Source organism: Loxodonta africana, chromosome 24 (assembly GCF_030014295.1).
Source record: "Loxodonta africana isolate mLoxAfr1 chromosome 24, mLoxAfr1.hap2, whole genome shotgun sequence".
In the NCBI taxonomy this organism is placed as follows: domain Eukaryota; kingdom Metazoa; phylum Chordata; class Mammalia; order Proboscidea; family Elephantidae; genus Loxodonta; species Loxodonta africana.
Genome location: NC_087365.1, coordinates 57,784,353 through 57,811,883, shown reverse-complemented (window position 1 = coordinate 57,811,883; position 27,531 = coordinate 57,784,353). Strand labels below are relative to the sequence as shown.

At 42.9% G+C, this 27,531-nt stretch overlaps 1 protein-coding gene across 2 annotated transcripts in view; it reads right to left on the bottom strand.

Moving 5' to 3' along the window:
- VAPB (VAMP associated protein B and C) overlaps positions 1–27,531 on the bottom strand; it is a 71,945-nt gene that overhangs the window by 12,449 nt on the left and 31,965 nt on the right. For both annotated transcript variants that reach the window (XM_003419916.4, XM_010599461.3), the window contains one exon: positions 14,068–14,220. In XM_003419916.4, coding sequence (XP_003419964.1) covers positions 14,068–14,220 — 153 coding nt within the window. The remainder of the gene's footprint in view (positions 1–14,067; positions 14,221–27,531) is intronic.

Here is a 27,531-nt window from a genome sequence, read left to right as displayed (position 1 = left end):
ATCAAATCCACATCTGTGGAAAGAGGCGATGGAAAAGATCAATTATCATCGGTCAGAACTAGGCTGAGGGCTGACTGTGGAACAGACTATCAACTGCTCATATGCAAGTTCAAACTAAAGCTGAAGAAAATTAGAATAAGTCAACGAGAACCAAAGTACATCCTTGGGTATATCCCACTTGAATTGAGAGACCGCCTCAAGAATAGATTTGATGCAGTGAACACTAATGACCGAAGACCAGAAGAGTTGTGGAATGACATCAAGAGCATCATCCATGAAGTAAAGCAAGAGGTCATTAAAAAGACAGGAAAGAAAAGACCAAAATGGATGTCAGAAGAAACTTGCCATTGAATGTCAAGCAGCTAAAGCAAATGGAAGGAATGATGAAGTAAAAGAGCTGAACAGAAGATTTCAAAGAGTGTTTCGAGAAGACAAAGTAAAGTATTATAATGACATGTGCAAAGTGCTGGAGATAGAAAACCAAAAAAGAACAACACGCTTGGCATTTCTCAAGCTGAAAGAACTGAAGAAAAAATTCAAGCCTCGAGTTGCAACAGTGAAGGATTCTATGGGGAAGATATTAAACGACACGGGAAACATCAAAAGAAGATGGAAGGAATACACAGAGTCACTACACCAAAAAGAAATGGTCAACGTTCAACCATTTCAGGAGGTAGCATACAATCAGGAACCGATGGTACTGAGGGAAGAAATTCAAGCTGCACTGAAGGCACTGGCAAAAAACAAGCTCTAGGTATTGACAGGATACCAACTTTGAGATGTTTCAACAAATGGATACAGTGCTGGAAGCACTCACTCTTCTATGACGAGAAATTTGGAAGACAACCATCTGGTCAACCGACTGGAAGAGATCCGTATTTATGCCTATTCCAAAGAAAGGCGATCCAACAGAATCTGGAAATTATCAAAGAGTGTCATTAATATCACATCCAAGTAAAATTTTGCTAAAGATCATTCAAAAGCGGCTGCAGCAGTACATCAACAGGAAACTGCCAGAAATTCAAGCGAGATTCAGAAGAGGACATTGAACAAAGGACATCATTGCTGATGTTAGATAGATCATGGCTGAAAGCAGAGAATACCAGAAAGATGTTTATCTGTGTTTTATTGACTATGCAAAGGCACTTGACTGTTTGGATCATAACAAATTACAGATAACACTGAGAAGAATGGAAATTCCAGAACACTTAATTGTGCTCATGAGGAACCCGTACATAGACCAAGAAGCAGTTATTTGAACTGAGCAAGGGGATGCCGCATGGTTTAAAGTCAGGAAAGGTGTGTGTCAGGGCTGTATCCTTTCACCATACTTATTCAATCTGTATGCTGAGCAAATACTCCGAGAAGCTGGACTATATGAAGAAAAACGTGGCATCAGAATTGGAGGAAGACTGGTAAACAACCTGCAATGTACAGAAGACACAAACTTGCTTGCTGAAAATGAAGGGGACTTGAAGCACTTAGTGATGAACATAAAGATCACAGCCTTCAGTATGGATTACACCTCAACATAGAGAAAACAAAAATCCTCATAACTGGACCAATAAGCGCCCCTTCTTTCAGTACATCATGACTAATGGAAAAAAGACTGAAGTTGTCAAGGGTTTCATTTTACTTGGATCCACAATCAACACCCATGGAAGCAGCAGTCAAGAAATCAAACGATGCATTGCACTAGGCAAATCTGCTACAAAAGACCTCTTTAAAGTGTTAAAAAAAAAAAAAGAAAGATGTTAGCTTGAAGACTAAGGTGCACCTGACCCAAGTCATGGTGTTTTCAGTCGCCTCACATGCATGTGGAAAGCTGGACAATGAATAAGTAAAACTAAAGAAAAACTGATGCCTTTGAATTATGGTGCTGGTAAGACTACTGAATAATAACATGGACAGCCAAAAAAAAAAAAACTAACTAATCTGTGCTGGAAGCAGTATAGCAAGAATGTTCCTGAGAAGCAAGGATGGTGTGACTAGGTCTCATAAAACCCCCCAAAAAACCCATTGCCATCGAGTCGATCTCATACTTTGGACATATTATCAGTAGGGATCAGTCCCTGGAGAAAGACACCATGTTTGGTAAAGTAGAGGGTCAGCAAAAAAGAAGACCGTCAATGAGATGGATTGTCACAGTGGCTGCAATAACGGGCTCAAGCATAACAACAATTGTGAGGATGGCGAAACTGACTCCACAGCACCTGACAACAACAGCAGAGAGAACAAAAGATCATTTAAAGTTCCTCTTAGGCCCCTCTCCTTGGAACCGTGGAGTCTTGGTGGTACAGCTGGTAAGAGCTCGGCTGCTAACCAATAGGTTGGCTGTTCAAATCTACCAGTTGCTCCTTGGAAACCCTACAGGGCAGTTTACTCTGTCCTAAAAGGTCACTAGGAGTCAAATCAATGGCAACGGGTTTGGGCTTTTTGGTTAGCGTTACTATGTACTAGGTACCACAGAAGGCGCACTGTCATTGGTGCTCCCGTTTACTCCTCACCGCGATCCATCAAATTCCCGTATCTCCATGTACTATACGTGAGACAAGGGTTTAGCAAGGCTATGTGGCCTAACTTGGGTCTGTGGCCAGCAGAGTAGATACCAGACCAGGGATCCAACCTGGCTCTGAATTCAGGGTTCAGATTAGTACACCAGGTTGTAAAAGTGCCATCTGCAAACCCCAAAGGCTGCCCCTTTAGGTAGACGTGAAGTCAAAGCTATGCTCACAGTAACACTAGGGGTTATTTGCTTTCTCTCTAGGCTGACAGGCACTGACAGGGCAAAAGTGACACGGTGGCACTGCTGGAGCCCTGGCGTGGATCAAAGCAGTGGCGCCGAAGAGTGCTGGTCACCACGGCCGTCTTCCGCCACCACTCAGTTAAAAAGTCAATTTCACTGAAGAACTCCCTTGATGAGGCAAAAAAATTACTAATTTTACTAAATTTCAACTCTGAGAAGGGATCTTGTTAACACTATGTGATGAAACTGGACGTACACATAAAGCACTCAGCAATCGTTTGGGAAAAGCACCTGTGCAGTTTGGGCTATGAACTGGACCAGGTGCTGTTTCATGGGACACCATGTTTACTTGAAAGAACAGCTGACAAATGACGATTGTTCAGGCCTGGGTATATGGTAGATATTTCCTTGAAAATGAACAAAGTGAGCCTGTCACGTCAGGGAAAGCAGCTGACGGTATTGTTGCCAGTAATAAAATCCAGGCTTTCTAACAAAAATTAGAATTTTAGGGGACATATCTGCCTCCAAGAGCTTGACAGTTTCCAAAACACTTAAAGACTTCTGATGAGATCAGTGGGAAGAGTGATGAATATGAATGATATTGTATACTGAAATGTGTCAACATTTGGGAGATCTGTATAACTCAGTGAACTAACAGTCTCCAAATGACCCAGGCATGATATTACAAAATCACACATGGGTAAAAAATCCAAGTGCAATACAGACCAACGTATTTAATGAAACGAAGCTCAAAAGATTCCTTGACATGGCTTCAAATTCCACACTGTACTAACCTTTTAAGAAATTACTCCTTGACAAGTTTTGGTGTAATATCAAAGAATAATATCCACAATTATATGAAAAGACTATTAAACATATACCCTTCCCTTTTCCAACTACAGTATCTGTTGTGAAACCAGTTTTTCTTCATCTATCTTCACCAGAACACATTAAACAGAGCAAATGCAAAAGCAGATATGTGAATCCAAGCCTGTTTTCTATTAAGCTAGACATTAGAGCGATCTGCAAAAAGGTCAAACAATGCCAGTCTTCTCATTTTCTTTCTGAAAAATTATTTTTCATTAAAAATGCTATTTATGCTAACATGTAATTGATATATTACCGTTACTGTTAAATCTTCCAACTTTCTCACTTTAAAGTCCAATACAATGAATATTGATGCAACCCCCAAATAAAAAACTCTTTAGGTTTTCGATTTTTACGAGTATGAAGGAGTCCTGAGACCAAAAATTTGGTCCTTTCCTGGAGGAAAATGATCTGGTTTAGCAATTCAACTGAAGGCTTTCGCAGCTTTGTGGAGTAACCCTCTCAGGAGAATCCACACTTTGAAAGGGAAAGGAACGTAACACAAGCCGAGGTGAGGTCCACATTTACAGCGGAGATCTGGCCTGGGTGGAGACAGACGCGCATACACAGGAAGGCTGAGATTCCCTGCATTCTTCTTATCAAATGACCTTGGCAACTGCTTGTTCTGCCCCAACGGACAGACCCTGTGTGAGATCCAGTGCTACACTCGGCCCTCACAGCTATCACCAGCACGACTCCAGCCTAGAGCACCCTACCCACCAAGTCGCCACCATGTAAACGTGAACAAACCACGAGAAGATGTCATGACCTTCAGCAGCGGGGGAACCGCCCTTTCCGGCAGTCTGGCGAAGTAGGCACGCACGCACACAAGGAGGAGGTGCTGGTAGTCGCCAATCACGTCAGGAAGAGTGGGGGCCGCTGGGGCACCACATCCGCTCCCCCTTCTGCCAAAGCAGAGGACTCAGGAAACAAACAGCAATGTTCGGTTGCCACCTAAACCCGTGAACGCTGGGTGGACATCGTGGCTTGCCTGTGAACCTTCCGAAGGAAGCTCAGGGGTCCCTGCGGTGGACGCTCAGCCTCTCCTCGCTGCAACAACGCTCCTACCGCCTTGAGCAGGGGCAAGAAAAGGAGGTGCTGGCCGCCCAGCTCAGGGGCTCCAAAATAGGCCAGCAAGAGGGACGAGGTCCCATCACCACCCAGCCGCTGCGAAACTTACAAACCCCAGTGTACCTCCGTATCCACGTCCTGCTCAACCCAGCCCCTAAGTCACGTCCCAAAGTTTGCGCTTCTCAGCTGCTTTCGTCTTCTCACGTTGAGTTCAATCTGCTATATACCCTGTTAGCTGGAAGTACGAGAACATGACAGAGTAAGAGTTGCGAACTATTTGTCCTTTCCGTTCCATACATGCACACTGTGGCAGAAATTATGTACTTTTTTCCATGACAGGCTATAAATGAACTTCCCATTAACTTAATTTTACTAGAATACCAGAGACACTGATGATAAAACCCTCTTAAGTGAACCATCTATCCTACTTGGGAAATGTATCTGCTGATACTACAGACCCTTGTTGCCAAGAGATGGCCTGGAGCCAGAGTCACTGCTTCCAGTATGCTTCGACACCGTGATGCCGAAGTCCCTGGACTGGACTCAGCAAGCAGGAGGGTCCTGTTACGAAAGGCGTCCTGGGGCCAAAACAGTGGCTCAGCATGATCAGACTTCCTTCAAAAGAGAAGAAACGCAGAATATATGCTACTTCACACACTCTCCCTCTTCTCAGAGAGATGACAACTTGATTAAATACAGCAGAAAAGCTTCCTCCAAGAACTCAAGCAAGTCGTTAACGGTAACACATCAAATGAATAAAAGTCTAACAAGCACCGTGGCACACGCTTTATATTTTACTCTCTGAACCTTACTTTCAAAATGCCTCTCCTCATTTACAGCCCCGCCATCTTAGCTCAGGCCCCACTGACGCCCAGCTAGATTTCTCCCAACGAGATCGTCACACTTTCTTCCAGTGTCTCTCCCATCAAACTACCCCACAGAACTCCTGGAGCCTCCACAAATTTAATCTCCTGACACCCTGCTCACCATCGTTTAGATCAAAAACCTCCCACGTGGTCTGGGGACCATGGTTTCAGGGGACATCTAGTTCAACTGGCATAACAAAGTTTATTAAGAAAATGTTCTGCATCCCACTTTGGTAAGTGGCATCTGGGGTCTTAAAAGCTAGCGAGCAGCCATCTAAGATGCATCAATTGGCCCCAACCCACCTGGAGCAAAGGAGAATGAAGAGCACCAAAGACACAAGGAAAATATGAGCCCAAGAGACAGAAAGGGCCACATAAAACAGAGACTCCATCAGCCTGAGACCGGAAGAACTAGATGGTACCAGACTACCACCAATGACCACCTTGACAGGGAACACAACAGAGTATCCCTGATGGAGGAGGAAAAAAGTGGGGTGCAGAACTCAAATTCTACCAAAATGACCAGACTTAATGGTCTGACTGAGACTGGAGAAACCCCAGAAGACATTGTCCCCAGACTCTGTTAACCCAGAACTAAAACCATTCCCAGAGCCAACTCTTCTGATAAAGATTAGACTGGACTATAAGACATAAAATGATACTTGTGAAGAGTGTGCTTCTTGGCTCCAGTAGATACATGAGACTAAATGAGCAGCTCCTGTTCTGAGGTGGGATGAGAAGGCAGAAAGGGACAGGAGCTGGTTGAATGGACACGGGAAATTCTGCGGTGGAGAGGAGGAGCATGCTGACATATTATAGGGATAGCAACTAGGGTCACATAACAATGTGTGTATAAATTTTTGTATGAGAAACTAACTTGAGCTGTAAACTTTCACTTAAAGCACAATTAAAAAAAAAAAAAACAACTCCCACAAAAACACCACCACCACCATTTTCCCAAGTACAACCACTGAATTCAGCTCTCCACAGACCTGGTCTCCTGCAGACCTCCCTTTGGGTCCAGAATACACACTGCAGCTGTCACATATCCCGTGCCATGGCCCCACACCTAGAGATACTTTCTGGTCATTACCGAATTCTCCACTTATGACGTCCCTTTTCTTTCCTCATTCACAGCTCAATAGACCTTCCCACCTTCTAGGGCTTCATCCCTAATATGATTCTGTAAGGAGTGCTTCTCAAGCTTCGGCAGGTATCAGAATCGTCTGCAGGGCTTGTTACAACAGACTGCTGGACCCCAAGCCCAGAGTTTCAATGCGGGGTGGTGGGGGGGGGGGCACTGAGAACCTGCATTTCAGACCTGTTCCCAGGTCCTGTTGATGCTGCTGGTGGATCTGGAGAGCCAGTGCTGTAGACATTTCCAGAATAGGCCGCTCCCGTCTGAAGGCTTATTTTTATCATCTTATTTGATCGGTACATACTGCTGATACTAGACCCCCAAGCTCCCTGCCCACTACTCTTCCTACATGTTCACCTTTTCTCCCCCATTAGGCTGGACCAGGACTTCATATTTTCATGTCTTGCCTGCTGGGTACTAATTTGCATTTTTTCCCTGGTTGATGGGTTTGTACATCCTTCACTCCCAACATGAAAAAAAAAAAAACTAAACCAATTGCCAGTCACTTCTGACTCATAGCGACCCTGTAGGACAGAGTAGAACTACCCCCCAGGGATTTCCAAGGCTGTAAATCTTTATGGAAGTAGACTGCCACATCTTTCTCCTGAGGAGCAGCTGGTGGGTTCAAATTGCCAACCTTTCAGTTAGCAGCTGAGCGCTTAACCAGTGCATAACCAGGGCTCCTTTCAACATTCAAAGCATTCCTGAATCATGCCTCCTCTAGAAACCCCCTTGGGGCATCCCAAAGAGAGGAAAGACCTTCCTTTAACCCTCTACCTGCTGGTTGCTCTTCTGTCCCACCTTCCCAGCCACTCAGCATCCTGCCCTACGCATGGTTAAGACAGCAGCTTCCATCTTCTTGTTACCACGGTTTCCTCTCATTGCCTCTCTTTCCTTAATACACCTTTAAGATCAAAGTTCTCAACCAAACTGCATTTACAGTGGAATAACTCATTTCCCCACTTTTTGAAAGTGATCAAAAACACTTAAAATAAATGCCAACCAGAGCTCCCAGTCAGCTTATGAGAGCCAGTGACACCATGATGACGTTATGTAACTCTAGCCTAAAGCAGAGAAGTCTGGCTTTTTATTCTTACTTAGACTGTGACCCTTTTCACAAGTAAGTTTATTATTTCCTTTAGGAGTCTCAAAATGCTGAAAACATTACTAATTTCCTGGCCCTTCACCTACTCAGGGACCTATGGCTGAACTCTGTATCTAAAAACTAGCAGGTAAATAATTCGTTGTATCTAGTTAAAAATAAGTTAGTGCTAGATTGTCTGTGTTCTCTGTGGGCCTTTCTAGTTCAATGTCGTCCGTCTGTGATGACAATCTCCTCGAGGTCTGCTTGACTGATGTGTGCCGAGACCAGGACAGATGTGCACAGTCAGGTCTGCTTGACTGATGTGTGCCGAGACCAGGACAGATGTGCACAGTCAGGTTTTCATGACTGACGTGTGCCAAGACCAGGACAGATGTGCACAGTCAGGTCTTCATGACTCATGTGTGCCGAGACCAGGACAGATGTGTGCGGTCAGGTCTGCCTGACTAATGTGTGCCAACACCAGGACAGATGTGCACAGTCAGGTCCGCTTGACTGATGTGTGCCGAAGACCAGGACAGATGTGCACAGTCAGGTCTCCTCTCTCCAGCCACTGGGAGGATGAGGGGTGCAACGTACAGTCACAGCCAAACAACAGGCCTCACTTGCCCTTTTTTTTTTATGAACAGTATGTTTAATATAAATCTTGTTCAAAAACCCAACATACTTTCCTGTCTCTTCTAACACTTGATAATGGAACACAACATAACCTTTACCTGATTACTCTGGTGTTGTGATTATGAACAGCCATTATATAAACGACATACAAGTCACGTCTCTTGAGACTGATCAACTGAACCAGGAGAACAGTCTATCTGATACTGAGGTAAACTCCACATCCCACTGCCATTTCTCAGTGCTATCTCATACCTGCCTTCTGTGGCGTTGCTACCCAGCCCATCCTTCCCTGTCAGGCTATATGCTGTCACCCCTGCTGTTTCCGAGGTGGCCACCTCTCACAGCCCTTACCCTGCTTTCTGCTCTGTGATGGGCTGGAAACCAGAACAGTGCCAATGCTGTGTTACCAAAAGGCCAAGCAAAGTGGGAGTAAATAGGATGGGAGTCCAGACTGGGGAGCTCTCACGAGTTAAGTGTATCAATACTCAAGGAACTGTAATGAATGAAAAGAAAATCCATATTTTGGCTGCTCTAAAATTTTGCTTAATTTTTGCTTTAAGTCGAGTTGGAGAGAGTTGAAGTAATCTTCTGCTAAGTTCGTTGTACTAGATGTACTTGATAAGTCCTGGTGATCATGATATTTGAGAATGAAAGAATAAATTGTATCATTCTCTTAAAAAGTGAAACAGGAGTCTTCTTAAGAAACCTAAATACTACGGTAAACTTAAAAAGACAATTAAGCCGAATTTTTGTTGGTGATATCTTTTTTTTTTTTAAACCAGAATCTCATCTGGTGAAAAAGATTAAAAACATCTTTTAAGTATGAACATGAGCTGTTCTTATCTGAGAGTAATAAACCTGATTCATGAAAACCATTTATAACAAGATTTCGCTTATCAGACGCTTCCAAAGTGAATGATCAAATGAGGAATGCTGCCGTAAAGAAGCCTCCCCCCCAAAAAAAAAAAAAAACTACGCTCCCCAAATTCAGCTTCCACTATCAGCACCTGACTTCTCTGTCTAGGAGCCCGGGGCCTTACTCTCTGTGCTCGTCACCCAAAGCCCTAGCTGGCCCCCCAAGCCCACCAAGAGGCTCCACTGAACTGCATCAGCAAAATCTTAAAAAGATTAATTAGCAATGGCAATACTACCTAATCACATTAATTGACCAGTGTTTCCACCCAAAAAGAGCTGCCGATACTCCTCTGTCCTCAGGATTTTTATGGAAGAACTTTATGCTTTAAATGTGGCTGAAACGGGCTATACGTCAGGAATGAATACTGTTCCTTAATTCTTCGAATTTCAATTTAAAATACAGGTTCAGATGGTAGGAGATTTGCGTGTGTTTGTTTTTAATCCACGTTCAATTCCCAGGGTACAGTTAGTACAGTGTACCTGTACCACAACACTGGCATCTCTGACGACGCTCTCCAAGGCCTCCCCTTCCTCACGCACACAGAGATTTTGCATTTCTAACCTGCCTGGTACACAGGCAACCAGTGTGCATAACTGAACAGCAAATGGAAGCGTGCTTGCTACTTTAGTGAAATTAGAATTCAGTGAAGGTTATAAAAATATTAAACTTAATATCATATTACAGGAAGCCTAAGTATTTTTGATGGGCCCATAATTTTACCACTTCACCTGCTGTATCCGCTGACAAACATGGTTTGGAATATTAATGGAAAACTCCCTCATTACTAAACTGCAGCATTAAAAAAAAAAATTCACAACCACTAACAGCTTACCACAAAGACATTTTCAGAAATTGTCTACCTTAAAGATATTTTCCCACCAGACAGTTCAGAAAATAGATTTAATTTTGTAGAGTAAGAACAAATGGGGAGACCCCCCACTGCTGCAAACAATTCATTAATTCAGAAAGTTCTATTTTCCTTGCATTTAAAATCTCCGGGGGCGGGGGGGGAATTTAATCTCCTCTTCTCCAATCTCCATTTAAGTGTTCCTATTTTGCTGAGGTCCAGATTTGAATAATTCAAAACCATCGCTAGTAGATGGTGTGTTTCAAGGATCAAGAGGACAAAACCATGGCATTCTGGGCCAATTAATGCAAATGGAAAGTGCCCTGCACCCCATCACCACTGTGTTGCCACCCAGTGGGCACACAACCCAGACAGGGCTGCTGCAGGAATGAGTTGAGATAAGCACCTATTCTAAAGGACAAGGAAAGGGACTCAAATTACGAACCTGACAGACCAGATCCCAAAGCAGCTCTTTGGGAAAGACCATGTTTTAATCTGCTGACACAGAAAGTTTACGTGATGCCTGCATCAAAGCGTTACTTTATCACCTGAATTTATAAAAGGGAGATTTTTTTTTAATGCCCTAGTAAGTGGTTTGGCATTTCCTGAAGAAAATGACATGATCAGTGAAGAGCCTGAACTTTTGAAGCCTGATATAAGGTCTCTTGAATATGAGGTTAATCTGAAGGCTGAGCAGAGCTTCACGGGGTATGTCTGAAAGACATCGGACAGCTAGAAAATATGACTCCCCATATCACTGCCCGAGTTTGTGTGCCTTCAAAACCTCAGTCCCTCTGGCCAGCTACATGGGTAGACATCATCATCTTCTCTCCCGCTCTTTTTTAAAAGAATAATTTACAACCTTCCCAAATAGCTAGCACATCTCAAGGGTTTTCAAGAAATGGGAGAGGAATAATACACTGAGTCCTTTGCAGGTCTGCCACAACGTTCTGTGTGGTAGGCAGGCAAGGCCGGTAATATTTTAAGCTGAGTTGACCGCCACCTTTTTATAGATTACATATGAAAATTTACTAGAAGCTTTATAATACAAATGCATATTATAAAAAAAAACTGGAAGACAGAGACACGGAAAGAAGAAAAGAACACGAGTTTCTTCTTAAAATTAGACAAGGTTCATAAATAAATACAATGCATGGAATTACTTTATTTCTATAAAGGCAATTCAAATATTATACATCCACCTTCAACAAAAAGTAGTTTCAGTCCAAGCTAGCGAGGAATAACGCAATGACACCTGTGCACCATGCTCTCAGTACGCAGCAACTGCGAATACTCTGAGGGAGAGGTCTTTCTTCTCCCCATTTTACAAATGAGAAAACCACAACCGAGGGAGGCTATCCACCTGCCAAACAGCAAAGCTGGACTTCTGCTCAGGTTTCTTGACCCCAAACCCAGGGATCTCTGGATTTCCCTGTGATCAGGGGGAGACCAACCCCTGGGCACTCTGCTCTGCCAGTGCTGGTGGCCTCCTGCTCCTCGGGGACAGTCCTGCCCCTAAGGGAACCTGGGAACTCCGTTTACTCACCAAGGCATCACCACAGAGCAGCACTTAGAAGAGCCCTGGGAGAGGGCAGAACTTCTTACCCCAACTATGCCTGTCTAGTAAACAGCGCAGTGACCCCTCTGGCACATACAACTGCAGCCACAGGTGTCAGCCTCCTCTGCCGGCTTGTGAGCCATCCCAGGTTCACTTTGCCCACTGAGATCACCATGCCAGTCGAAAACAACAGATGGCCTTCCTCACATGCAAACACAGTCCTGTCTCATCTAGGAGGCAGGCTGTGGACACACAGACATTTCACAATGAACTGCTCTCGTCCCCAAACACGCTGCATTTTGAGATGGTACTTTACGTTTTATTTTCTTTTGTGAGGCTACCCCCTAACACTGTTGTGCCAGTTTAGTACAACTGGATCAGAAGCAGCAGGAGCCCTGGTGGCGCATCGGTTAAGCACATGGCTGCTCAACACAAGGTTGGCAGTTCGAATCCACCAGCTGCTCCTTGGAAACCCTATGGGGTAGTTCTACTCTGTCCTAAAGGGTCACTATAAGTCAGAATCGGCTTGACAGCAACAGTTTTTTGGTTGGATCGGGAGCCAAGAGAGTTACTTCAAATATTAGTGCTGCTACTGACTACCCACATGACCTGGGCAGATCACGCCCACTCTGTGTACTTTAGTTTCTGCAAAAGGAAGGTCACAAACATAAAATGGTCTTCTTTATGTAGGTCATCAAAATCAAAACAAACACACAGGGTTAGTTATCACTTTTTTGAAAAGCCTTACAATGGAGGAGGGAACAGTTTCTTTCTGGAGAAGACACACATATATATTTTTATATTTAATATTGGAAAGCACACCTACCCTGTACAGCTGCCTATTGAGTCATTTCTATTCAAAAAGCCACACTGCTTTCCCTCATATTTGCTGTGAAGTAATTGGTAATTTTCATCTATTGACAATCTTGCTCAAACTTGCTATGAGAAGGAAATCGAGAGAAAAAAAGAAATGGATAAAAGAGGGGAATAAAAGATTTCAGCTGCCCTTGATTTAAACAGAAAACCTTAAACCATAAGCGCTCAGGCGATATGGAAACGCCCACCTTCTGGGCCTTTCCTCCCTCTAGTTCAAGGGGCTTCAGAATCCGACAGACAAGCCATATCTGGGCTCTGTCACCTGCTGGCTTCCTGACCCTATAAGCCCCGGTCTCCTCCTTGGTAAAATGGAGGGAACAAGACATCTGTCCCAGGACAGGTAGAAGAAACTGCATAACGCATACAGTGTCCAGCACACAGGAGACCCTCAACAAACATGGATCCCCAGGTACCCGGCTCCTCCCAGATAACAACCTGACTCACAGGGAGAGCTAGCGTGGGCGCCACAATGAGAGAAAAGGGCAGACATGGGCAGTAAGGGTTCGCAGAAATGGTCGGATAATGAAACACCTTCTATTTTTCCAAGAGGTGAATCATTTTCTTTTAGGTGTCAAAGGAATAGCCAAATGTACTACATTCAAGATCTATCATGGAAAAAAACAGGTAGGCACTCACTTCAAATCAGGAGTAGCTTCCAATGATGCCGAAAGCCTCTGTGACGCCGAGAAGCCTAGACTTAAAGGGAGAATGCATCCCCAGAGTGCCTCCGGAAACACAGAAGGCATTCTTGCTTTCAGAAGTTCTAACGAGCTAAAAGTTGAGTCCATTTCTAAAACACATTTAAAGTCTAACCCATCGCTTGTATCTCCTTAATTCTGAAATCCAATTCTCAATTTGGGCACTTCAGCGGCATCTCTTCAAAAGCTGAACTTTGGAAAATATATGCACACTCAGACAGAAAGGAGGAAGAAACCATCAGACATGCACAAAACTTACACCCTTGAATATATTCCAATTTCCTCAGCCCTCATCTCCCTGAGCTTTTCACAATCAGTAAAGTGCAGTTACCAATCACTGGAAGTGACATGAGCTTAATGTCAGAAATCATTTAGCTTAAATAAGAAAATAACTCCATTTAGCTTCCTCCCACAAAGTAAAATTAAGTTTGTTTAGCCCTTTTTTATTTATTGCCAAAGGGCAGATTTAATTTCAAGGGAGTGAAAACCAAACTCATTCTCGAGTCAAGTCTGAGGTTATCCTTTTAATTTTGCTCTAACTGCAGAGACACAAAGGCTGGAAGCACTAAACCAAAGAGGCATTAATAATGGACAAACCAAGAGAAGTGGGACCTACTAAGCTTTTGAATCAGGGGCTGGGGGTTGGGGTGAGGGGAGTCTAGCATCTTATTTTGCTACACTGCACATACAAGTTTTCAGAAAATCTCCTGGTTCTAGGGGGCCTTCTTTAACCCACCCTGCTGGCCTCCAGGCCCAGGACTTACCAGATACATTAATGGATGCTCCCGCATCAATGATCCCACTGTTGGGCCTCACGCAGTACCTACGTGGAGCCGTGGTCTTCACTTTAAAACACACATTTCGGTCTGTCGGGTTGCCAAGCTTTAGGTTGGTGGTGACAACATCGGTGAAGGGACCTGCGGAATGAAATAGAGACTGATTGGGGGTCTTGTGAAGAAAGTTCAGAAGATCAGCTCGTTTACATTCTGGGGGTTGGAAGGATGTGGAATATGGTTAAGGGAAGAGCCAAGAGCAGGAATGATCTCAGTGACAGATCTGTGGACGGGCGATGAGCTGAGGTGAGTGCAGGAGCAGTAATGGCAGGCAGTCACCAAGCTCTCAGCACGCCACCAGACACCCAGGGAGTGTTGTTCTAGCATGCAGGCGCTCACTGAAACCTCCTAACTCCATTAATACTGCTGCTTAACAGATGAGAAAACTGAGGCTCAAGGCAAGACCAATTACCCGTTCAAATTTTCACTACTAGTCAGTGGTGGGTAGGATTTGAACCTGGGTATCCTGAATCCAAGGTCAGTTCTGAACTGTGCTAAATACTGACTTCCATAATGGCAAGATGAAATCTAACAGGGTAAAAAGGACTAGACATGGGCCCAAAAAAGATTATCAAGTACAGAGTGTGCCAAGATTAGGAAATACAAAGAAAAGGCAGACTTTGGGATGTTAAAGGCTCTAACCCCAGAAACCCCCAACAATGTAGTGCAGCTGCCAGAAAAATTAATATCACGGGAGGCTACAGCAAGAAGTTCAGAGTCCTGGCAAGCAGCCAACACCCAAAACGTCATATTCAGTCTTAACTATGCAGGCCACTGGAAAGATTAAAACAAAGCTCAGGGCCCTTAGGGTATTTTTATTAATTTCATTTTCAACCTTAGATTTTTTTAATTAAAGAGTAATACATGCTTCTTAAAACAAACCAAACAAAAGATGTATAAAAAAAAGTTAATAATCTTTCCCAAGTCCCCTGAGGTAATAATATTAAAAACAGAGGAGGGATATTGTCATTGCTGTCAATGAGCTGCACACCTGTGAAAAGTTGAACTGGCAAAAGTTGTGTGATAGATATTATCTACAACAATGACAGAAAAAAAAAAAAGAGCAGTGGCTGAGGCCGCTTACGTACAACCAAAAACCTCCTGGGATTTGGTTTCTTGGTTTCGAAGTTTAACCAAACCAAAACCAAACCCAGTGCCGTTGAGTTGGCTCTGGCTCATAGCGACCCTGTAGGACAGAGTAGAACTGCCCCATAGAGTTTCCAAGGAGCGCCTGGCGGATTCAAACTTCCAACCCTTCGGTTAACAGCCGTAGCACGTAACCACTAGGCCACCAGGGTTTCCTTCGAAGTTTACGGTCATGGTTTTATGGGATGTCCCAGTCAACTGGCCTAAAAACATGTTTAGCGCTTCTGTTCTACCTCCTAAGCCACTGCATAGTACCTGGAGTCTTAAAGCCACAACAGCTGGTCTCTACTCACCTGCAGCAAAAGAGGAAGAAAAAGAGTTGGGAATAGGAGAAGGAAATGGAATGTGTGGTTAATTGCCTCCATGAACAATCGACTCCTTTGCCATGAGGCCAGAGAATTGGATGATGCCCAGCTACCACTGCTAAACGTTTTCATCAAAGATTCCACAAAAGAATCTTTGATCAAAAAGGGGAAAATACAGAACAGAATTTCAAATTTTCATGGACTCCAGACCTCCTGGAGCCATGAAGGATGGATGATCCCCTGAAACTACTGCCCTAAGATAATCTTTAAACCTTAAACCAAAAATAACCCCTAAAGTCATCTTAAGACCAAACAAGAGTTTAGCTTAACTTGTAAAAAAATATCTTCCTTGAGCATTATGCTCTTTTAAGAATTACCTATATGGGATCAAACTGACATCAGCAACTCGAAATATTAGATAGGAACCTTAGGGGGCAGTGAATTTATGTCAATGGGAGAGGAACAACTCAGAAAAGGAGGGTGAGAATGGTTGCACAACTTGAAGAATGTAATCAATGTCACTAAATAGTATATGTAGAAACTGCTGAATTGGTGTATGTTTTGCTGTATATTCTCAACAACCACCACTCATCTGTCAATTTGTCATGCTGTGGTGGCTTGTGTGTTGTTGTGATGCTAGAAGCTATGACACCCACATTTCTAATACCAGCAGGGTCACCCACGGTGGACAGGTTTCAGCGGAGCTTCCAGACTAAAAGAGATGAGGAAGATGGACCTGGTAATCTACTTCTTAAAAAATTGGCAAATGAAAACCTTATGAATAGCAGTAGAACACTGCATGATACAGTGTGGGAAGATGAGTACCTCAGGTTGGAAGGCACTCAAAATATGACTGGGGAAAAAATAAGACTGAGGAAGGGCTGTCTCCTCAAGGTAAATTTGACCTTAAAGACGTGGTGGAGTCCAGCTTTCAGGATCTTCATTTGCTGATGTGGCACGACTCAAAATGAGAAGAGACAGCTGCAAACATACATTAATAATCAGAATATGGAATGTATGAAGTATGAATCTAGGAAAATTGGAAGTCGTCAAAAATGAAATGAACCGCATAAAGATAGATATCCTAGGCATTAGTGAACTGAAATGGACTGGTGCTTGCCATTCTAAATCAGACAATTATATGGTCTACTATGCCAGGGATGACAACCTGAAATGGAATGGCATCGCATTCATCAACAAAAAGAGTATTTCAAGATCCTGATGTACAACGCTGTCAGTGATAGGATAATATTCATACACCTACAAGGAAGCCCAGTTAATATGACTATTATTCAAATTTACACACCAACCACCAACGCCAAAGATGAAGAAATTGAAGATTGTTACCAACTTCTGCAGTCTGAAATTCATCAAGCATGCAATCAAGATGCACTGATAATTACCGGTGATTGGAATGTGAAAGCTGGGAACAAGGAAGAAGGATCGGTAGTTGGAAAATACAACCTTGGTAATAGAAACGATGCCAGAGATCACATGATAGAAGTCTGCAAGACCAATGACTTATTCACAGCAAATACCTCTTTTCAAAAACATACAATGGCTGGACCTCGTTGGATGGGATACACAGGAATAAAAACGACTACATCTGTGGAAAGAGACGATGGAAAGGCTCAATATCATCAGTTAGAACAAGGCCAGGGGCTGACTGCGGAACGGACCATCAACTGCTCATATGCAAGTTCAAGGTGAAGCTGAAGAAAATTAAAACAAGTCCACAAGAGCTAAAATATGACCTTGAACATATCCCACCTGAATTTGGAGACTATCTCAAGAAGAGATTTGACGCACTGAACACTAATGACCAACAACCAGACGAATTGTGGAATGACATCAAGGACAATCATACATAAAGAAAGCAAAAGGTCATTAAAAAGAAAGGAAAGAAAAGGCCAAAACAGATCTCAGAAGAAACTCTGAAACTTGCTTTTGAACATAGAGTAGCTAAGGCAAATGGATAAAATAATGAAGTAAAATAGCTAAACAGAAGATTTCAAAAGGCAGCTCAAGAAGACAAAGTAAAGTATTATAACGAAATGTGCAAAGACCTGGAGTTAGAAAACCAAAAGGGAGCTTGGCATTTCTCAAGGTGAAAGAATGAGCTGTGGGATGATACAAAAACCCGTTGCTATCGAGTCGATTCTGACTCATAGCAACTGGACAGGACAGAGCAGAACTAACCCACAGGGTTTCCAAGGAGTGGTTGGTGGATTCAAACTGCTGACCTTTTGGTTAGCAGCCGCAGACTTAACCACTGGGTCACCAGGGCTCCAGGGTGATATAAAGGACATCATAAAAATTACTAGCTAGGTAGAAGACATGTTAATATTGGTGAAGGGAAAGGCAATACACAATATGGGAGAAGTCAGCACAAGATGACACTGAGAGGAAATAAGAATAAAGGGCAACTAAGTGTTGCACACAGGGTTGCTATGAGTCAGAACCGACTCGATGGCACCTAACGACAACAACAACATAATTACTATAACACAGACAATTCTGCAACAAAAGTCTTAACAAACAATAATTTACAAATGGATACATAGGTAGATAGGTATGCTAAAGAGATGTGGGAGGGTGTAAGAGAGCACACCCGCCTGCCAATATAGGTTTGGTTGTGGTTATTTCTACATACATAATTGTTGGTGCTGCACGTATATTAACATAGACAATAGAGCATACACGGGCACAGTTACAGAAAGTTCTAAGACATAAGCAAAGACCTCACAGGACAAGATTTCTAGGCTAGAAGGCGAAGAACCATAGGCTTGGGGGACATCTATATGTCTACTGGTACAAAACACAGTTCATAAAGACAAAGTTCTACACCCTACCTTGGTGAGTAGCATCTGGGGTCTTAAAAGCTTGCAAGCAGCCATCTAAGATACAACTATTGGTCTCTTCCCATTCACAGCAAAGGAGAGTAAGAAACACCAAAGAATCCCACTTTGAAATGTGGCATCTGGGGTCTTAAATGCTAACAAGTGGCCATCTAAGAGGCATCAATTGGTCTCAACCCACCTGGATCAAAGGAGAATGAAGAACACCAAGGCCACACGATAACTAAGAGCCCAAAAGACAGAAAGGGCCACATGAACTAGAGACTTACATCATCCTGAGACCAGAAGAACTAGATGGTGCCCGGCTACAACCGATGACTGCCCTGGCAGGGAGCACAACAGAGAACCCCTGAGGGAGCAGGAGATCAGTGGGATGCAGACCCCAAATTCTCATAAAAAGACCAGACTTAATGGCCTGACTGAGACTAGAGGAATTCCGGCAGTCATGGTCCTCAAACCTTCTGTTGGCCCAGGACAGGAACCATTCCCGAAGACAACTCACCAGTCATGAAAGGGACTGGACAGTGGGTAGGAGAGAGATGCTGATGAAGAGTGAGCTAATGATATCAGGTGGACACTTGAGACTGTGTTGGCATCTCCTGTCTGGAGGGGGGATGGGAGGATAGACAGAGTTGGAAGCTGGCAAAATTGTCACGAAAGGAGAGACTGGAAGGGCTGACTCATTAGGGGGAGAGCAAGTGGGAGAACGGAGTAAGGTGTATATAAACTTATATGTGACAGTCTGACTTGATTTGTAAACGTTTGCTTGAAGTTCAATAAAAGTTAATTAAAAAAAAAACAGAAAACACCAAAGACCGAAGGGAGCAATTAGTTCAAAGGACTAAGACACCACAGGAATCACAGCCTACATAACCCCCGAGGCCAGAAGAACTAACTGGTGCCCAGCTACCACTACCAACTGCTCCAACTGGGATCACAACAGAGGCTCCCGGACAGAGCAGGAGTAAAAATGTAGAACAAAAAATCAAATTCACAAAAGAGACCAGACTTACTGGTCTGACAAAGACTGGAGGAACCCCCGAGACCCTTCAGACAGGAATGAAGCCTTTCCTGGAGACCCTTTCAGCCGAACAATAGGCCCATAAAGTAAACAATAACATTCAAGAGGAATGTGTTTCTTACCACGATCAATTATATAAGATCAAAAGGAAAACATCTGCCCAGAAGGAAAGGAAGGGGTAGAAAACCCATACAAAAGGAAATGGAGAAACCTGGGCAGAAATGGGGAGAATGCTGACACATTGTGGGGAATGCAACCGATGTCATGGAACACTTTATGTACAAACTATCAAATGGGAAACTAATTTGCTCTGTAACCTTTCACCTAAAGCACAATAAAAAACTTAAACAAAAACCAAAGATGAGAATGTAAAGAAGCAGGGGAACTAGATTAATAGAAACGGGAACAACCAGAACAGAAACACTGAGAATGTCCACACATTGTGAAGAATGTAATATATGGCACTGAACAATTTGTGTAGAAATTGAATGAGAACTTAATCTGCTGTGTAAACCTTCCCTGAAAATACAACATTAGTTTAAGGAAAAAAAAAAATCATAAAGATGGCATACATGAAGCAAAAGGTCATTAAAAAGAGAATAAAAGACCAAAATGGATGTGAGAAGAGACTCTGAAACTTGCTCTTCAACAGAGAGTAGCTAAAGGGAAAGGAAGAAATGAAGACGTAAAAGGGCTGAGAAGATTTCAAAGGGTAGCTCGGGAAGACAAAGTATTCTAATGACATGTGCAAAGACCTGGAATTAGAAAACCAAGAGGGAAGAACACACTTGGTATTTCTCAAGCTGAAAGAACTGAAGAAAAAATTGAAGCCCTGAGTTGCAATACTGAAGTATTCCATGGGCAAAATACTGAACAACACAGGAAGCATCTTAAGAAGATGGAAGGAATACACAATCATTGTACCAAAAAGAAATGGTTGACATTCAACCATTTTGGAAGGTACCATATGATCAAGAACCAATGGTACTTAAGTAATAAGTCCAAGCTGCACTGAGGGCACTGGTGAAAAACAAGGCTCCAAGAATTCATGCAATACCAACTGAGACGTTTCAACAAACTGATGCAGCGCTGGAGGTGTTCACTCATCTATGTCAAGATATTTGGAAGACAGCTACCTGGAACACCAACTGGAAGAGACCCATATTTGCACTCATTCCAAAGAAAGGTGACCAACAGAATGTGGAAATTATCGAACAATATCATTAACATTACACGCAAGTAAAATCTTGCTGAAGATAATTAAAAAATGGGTGCAGCAGTATATTGAAAAGGAACTGCCAGAAACTCGTTACATTCAGAAGAGGATGTGGAACAAGGGACATCATTGCTGATGTCACATGGATCTTGGCCAAAAGCAGAGAATACCAGAAAGATATTTACCTGTGTTTTACTGACTATGCGAAGGCATTCAACTGCGTGGATCATAACAAATTATAGTTAACATTGCAAAGAATGGGAATTCCAGAGTACTTAATTGTGCTCATGAGGAACCTGTATACAGACGAAGAGGCAGTTGTTCAAACAGAACAAGAGGATGCACCCTGGTTTAAAATCAGGAAAGGTGTGCAGCAGGGTTGTATCCTTTCACAATACTTATTCAATCTGTACGCTGAGCAAATAATCCAAGAAGCCAGACTACATGAAGAAGAACACAGCATCAGGGCTTGAAGAAGACTCATTAATAACCGGTGATATGCAGAAGACACAATCTTACTTGCTGAAAGTGAAGAGCACTTGAAGCACTTACTGATGAAGATCAAAGACCACAGCCTTCAATATGGATTATACCTCAACATAAAGAAAACAAAAATCCTCACAACTGGACCAATGAGCAACACCATGATAAATGGATAAGACTGAAGTTGTCGAGGATTTCATTTTATTGGATCCACAATCAATGCCCACAGAAACAACAGTCAAGAAATCAAACGATATATTGCACTGGGCAAATCTACTACAAAGACCTCTTTCAAGTGTTAAAAAGTAAAGACAGAACTTCAAGGACTAAGGTGTGCTTGGCCTAATCCATGGTATTTTTAATTACCTCATACACATGTGACAGCTAGACAACAAATAAGGAAGACCGAAGAAGAACTGACACCTTTGAATTATGGTGTTGGTGAAGAATACTGAATATACCATGGACTGCCAAAAGAATGAACAAATCTGTCTTGGAAGAAGTACGGCCAGAATGCTCCTTAGAAGCAAAGATGGTGAGACTTCATCTCACATACTTTGGATATGCTATCAGGAGGAACCAGTCCCTGGAGAAGAACATCATGCTTGTTAAATTAGAAGGTTAGTGAAAAAGAGAAGACCCTCAACAAGATGGACTGACACAGTGGCTGCAACAATGGGCTCAAACATAGCAATGATTGTGAAGATGGTGCAAGACCGTTCTGTTGTCCATAGGGTTTCCATAAGTCAGAACCAAATACTCAGCACCTGACAACAACATTCTCGACAGCAACAAAATAAAATTTTAAAAAACATATGGGAGGGAACTCTTTCCACATCATCTGTACTTATACAAACAATACATACATTGGGGGGATGGGATTACACTATTCACATCATCTACACTTACACAAACATACACGGGGGGATGGGATCATACTATTCACAACACCTACACATATACAAACAACATACATACATGGGAGGGGGTGGGATTATACTATGCACATTCCCTGGAGACTTTTTTTTTTTTTGCCAATCTACCATGGACCCCTGACCACAGGTTTATTGAGGAATCAGGTGGGAGGGAGGTGGGAAAGGCTGAACTAGAAGACTGTTAGGTCCTTTTCAACCCGTTTTCCAGTGTCCACACTCAGCACATGAGAATCAGTTCTACCTGGTGACTCCTCTGGGCAAGGTCTTTACTCCTGTCTCTAAGTGTACCAGGAGGGAGGAGATGAGGGTGGGGAGACATGTGTGCACTCATGTTCACAAAGCAAGAAACACTGCATATTGGTTCATCTGCCCCTAGTCTAAGAAGATCTAACAAAGGCACTCAAGTTGGTGCTCTGAAGAATTTTTAACAAGACTCTACGTTCCTGAGGACACAGATTACATCTCATTCATGTCTGTATTCCCAGCACCATGCGTGGATCTAGTCCAGGCCTCAGTAGATCTAGTCTCCAGGAAGGAAGCTACCCTGTGCATTGACTCGGGCCAAATTAAAACAGCAGGCTGGTTTCTCTCCTCTAGAGGTGCTCAGGGTATGAAAAAAATCAATCTGATACGGGCTTAACTTAAATATAAATTAAGAAATCAATAATAGTGGAAAGGAAGAAAAGCAAGTCAAATAAACCACAGCCAGTTCTGCTATAAGGCTCATTTTGAAACCGCAAATTTGTTCCAGTGTGATTGATGTGCATATCAGAGGGACGATCCAAGAATCAAACAAGCTTCCATTTGCTTACGCACGATTCTGTCTGCAAGAAATACTGGCTGAACACAAAAGCCAGTACCTACTGAACCTGTTGTTGTTAGGTGCCATCAAGTCGGCTCCCACTCACAGCAACCCTATGTACAACAGAACAAAGCACTGCCTGGTCCTGCACCATCCTCACAATCATTATCTTTGAGCCTACTGTTGCAGCCACTGTGTTAATTCATCTCATTAAGGGTCTTCCTCTTTTTCACTGACCCTCTACTTTACCAAGCATGATGTCCTTCTCCAGGGACTGGGCCCTCCTGATAACATGCCCAAAGTACTTGAGAGGAAGTCTCGAAATTCTCGCTTCCAAGGAGCACTCTGGCTGTATTTCTTTCAAGACAGAACTGTTCATCCTCCTGGCAGTCTGTAGTATACGAAACAATCTTTACCAACACCACAATTCAAACGCATCAACTTTTCACCGGTCTTCCTGCTGCCTCCGTGGATGTTGACTACGAATCCAAGTAAAATGAAATCCTTGACAACGTCAATCATTCCTTGTTTATCATGATGTTGCTTATTGGCACAGTTGTGAGGATTTCTGTTCTCTTTATGTCGAGGTGCAATCCATACTGAAGGCTTTGATCTTCATCAGTAAGTGCTTTAAGTCCTCCGCACTTTCAGCAAGCAAGGTTGTGTCATCTGCATATTGCAAGCTGTTAATAAGCCTTCCTCCAATCCTGATGCCCCATTCTTATTCATATAGTCCAGCTTCTCGGATTATTTGCTCAGCATACAGACTGAATAAGTATGGTAAAAGGATACAACTCTGACGCACACCTTTCCTGACTTTAAACCATGCGGCATCCCCTTGCACAGTTCAAACAACTGCCACTTGGTCTATGTACGGGCTCCTCATGAGCACAATTAAGTGTTCTGGAATTCCCATTCTTCGCAATGTTATATCCATAATTGTAATGATCCACACAGTCAAATGCCTTTGTATAGTCAATAAAACACAGGTAAATATCTTTCTGGTATTCTCTGCTTTTAGGCAGGATCCATCTGGCATCAGCAGTGATATCCCTCGTTCTATGTCCTCTTCTAAATCCAGCTTGAATTTCTGGCAGTTTTCTATCGATGTACTGCTGCAGCTGCTTTTGAACAATCTTCAGCAAAATTTTACTTGCGTGTGATATTAATGATATTTTTCAATAATTTCCCCATTTTGTTGGATCACTTTTCTTTGGAATAGCAGAAATATGGATCTTTTCTGGTCAGTTGGCCAGACAGCTGTCTTCCAAATTTCTTGGCATAGATGACTAAGCACTTCCAGCACTGCATCCTTTTGCTAAAACATCTCAATTGGTATTCCATCAATTCCTGAAGCCTTGTTTTTTCGCTAATGCCTTCAGTGCAGCTTTCGCCTCCCCCTTCAGTACCATTGATTCCTGATCATAAGCTACCTCCTGAAATTGTAGGTACCTCAACGAGACCAATTCTTCTTGGTATAGTGACTGTGTGTATTCCTTCCATCTTCTTTTGATGTTTTCTGTGTTGTTTAATATTTTCCCCATGGAATCCTTCACTATTGCAACTCGAGGCTTGAATTCGTTCTTCAGTTCTTTCAGCTTGAGAAATGCCGAGTGTGTTCTTCCCTTTTGGTTTTCTAACTCCAGGTCTTCACACATGTCACTATAATACTTTACTTTGTCTTCCCAAGCTACCCTTTGAAATCTCCCGTTCATCTCTTTTACTGCATCATGTCTTCCATTTGCTTTAGCTACCTGACATTCAACAGCAAAGTTCAGAGTCTCTTCTGCCATCCACTTTGGTCTTTTCTTTCTTTCCTGTCTTTTTAATGCCCTCTTGCTTTCTTCATGTATCATGTTCTTGAGGTCATTCCACAACTCATCTGGTCTTCTGCCATTAGTGTTCAACAGGTCAAATCTATTCCTGAGGTGGTTTCTAAATTCAGATGGGATATACTCAAGGTCATACTTTTTTTTAACACCTTTGTAATTCTCTTTGCCTCCATGCACCTGTCATTTTGTTGTATTCTGGGCGCTGGCATGTTACTGTGACGCTGGAGGCTATGCCACAGGTATTCAAACACCAGTATGGCCAACCATGGCAGACAGGTTTCAGCTGAGCTTCCAGACTAAGACAGCCTAAGAAGAAGGACCTAACAGTCTACTTCTGAAAAGAATTAGAATAGCAGCAAAACACTGTATGCCAAAAGATGAGCCCCTCAGAGTGGAAGACACTAAAATATGACTGGGAAGAGCTGCCTCCTAAAGTAGAGCCAGCCATAAAGATGTGGATGGAGTCAAGCTTTCAAGACATTTGTTTGCTGATGTAGCACCCTCAAAATGAAAAGAAACAGCTGCAAACATCCGCTAATAGAATGTGGAATGTATGAAGTATGAATCTAGGAAAATTGGAAGTTGTCTAAAATGAAATGGAACACATAAAGATTGCTATCCTAGGCATTAGTTAGCTGAAATGGACTGGTATTGGCCATTTTGAATCAGACAATCATATAGTCTACTGTGCAGGGAACGGCAGCCCGAAGAGGAATGGCTTTGCATTCATCATCAAAAAGAATATTTCAAGATCTATCCTGATGTACAATGCTGTGAGTGATAGGAAAAAATCCATACACCTACAAGGAAACTCAGTTAATACAACTATTATTCAAATTTATACACCAATCACTAAGGCCAAAGATGAAGAAATTGAAGATTTTTACTAACGTCTGCAGCCTGAAATTGACTGAACATGCAATTAGGGTGCATTGATAATTACTGGTGACTGGAATGCAAAAGTTGGAAACAAAGAGGAAGGATCAGTAGTTGGAAAATATGACGTTGGTGACACAAACAATACCAGAGATTGCATGCATACGAGGTGACTGAAAATACCATGGCTTGGGTCAGGCACACCTTAGTCCTCAAAGTGACACCTTTACTTTTCAAAACTTTAAAGAGATCTTTTGCAGCAGATTTGCCCAATGCAATATATCCTTTGATTTCCTGACTGCCGCTTCCATGGGCGTTGATTGTGGATTCAAGTTAAATGAAATCCTTGAGAACTTCAATCTTTTCTCCCTTAATCATCATGTTGCTTATTGATCCAGTCGTGAGGATTCTGTTCTCTTTATGTTGAGGTGTAATCCATACTGAAGGCTGTGGTCTTTGATCTTCATTAGTAAGTGCTTCAAGTCCTCTTCACTTTCAGCAAGCAAGGCTGTGTCATCTGCGTATCTCAGGTAGTTAATGAGTCGTCTACCAATCCTGATGCTGTGTTCTTCTTCATACAGTCTGGCTTCCCGGATTATTTGCTCAGCATACAGATTGAATAAGTATGGTGAAAGGATGCAAATCTGACACATACCTTTCTTGACTTTTAAACCATGCAGTATTCCGCTGCTGTATTCGAATGCCTCTTGGTCTATAAGCAAGTTCTGCATGAGCACAATTAAACATTCTGGAATTCCCATTTTTCACAATGTTGAACTTAGCTATGTGAAAATACACAAAACACACACACACCTGAAACACCCACTAGCTGCCTCAGCTCACTGCATGAGTTATAAGCCATGTCCATCTGTATCTCGTGTTACAACTTTCTGTATGATTTCAAGTTACCGCTGCCACCACTTCACAGTAACTCACAGGCTGTAACCTCTCTGAGGACATCCAGCTCCACAGGCAAACTTCAGGTCTTCTTCATGGTGAAGTGCAGATTCACTGTCATGTCATCTAACACATGTAAAACTGTGCTATTGTTTTTATTAGGTTCCTGTCTTTGGAGCTCCTGGGTGGTGCAAAAAGTCAATGCACTTGGCTGCTCTTGGATAGTCCAGTCCACCCAGAGGTGCCTTGGAAGAAAGCCTGGTGATCTACTTCTGCAAAATACGCCACTGACAATCCTATGGAGAGCAGTTCTACTCTGACAAACATGGGGTCACCATGAATAGGAGCTGACTGGATGGCAACTGGTACTGGTATTTTCTTACGTGTGTGTCACTGACGAAGTTTTTGAAGTGTTGTGCACCTCGTCCCATTTCCCCCATAAACCCTGTGGTTTTCATGACGGAATTTTGCATAGTGTGGTGATTTTTAGGAATGTCTGTGTTGCGTTGTAGCTGACATGACTGTACTACTGGACTGTCTGTTGTTTGGAGGTTCTCATTTTGCAGGCAATGACACCTTGAAGGGTGAAATGCCTGAGGAGAATATCTCCATTTTCTCACCCTTCCAGTAAGCCCTGCCTGTGGTACCCTGGGAGTGAGGCTGGAAGCCCCAGGAAGGAGGCATTTTCAAGGGTCTGCAGATGTAGCTGCAGGGAAAGGCAGAGTCTTTGGGATGTGTCTCACCTACTATCACAAACAATCCTCCCTGTACATACTAATTCACCTCATTGAAAACCAAAAGCTTACAAAGGAGGGCAGGTAACCCATGTCCCAAGAGGATTTTCAGCAACAACGGGGAGGAAGAGCCAGGTGCTGATGGTGCTCCACCTGATATCAAGTTTTTGGCCTCAAGGGAAAAACAGGACACCTGGTCCTGAGGCGGTGTCCTGGGGATTAGGGAAGCCAGGGCTCTGTGACTCTATCTACCCTTTCCCACTCTCCACACAAGCAGTTAACTCATGGTG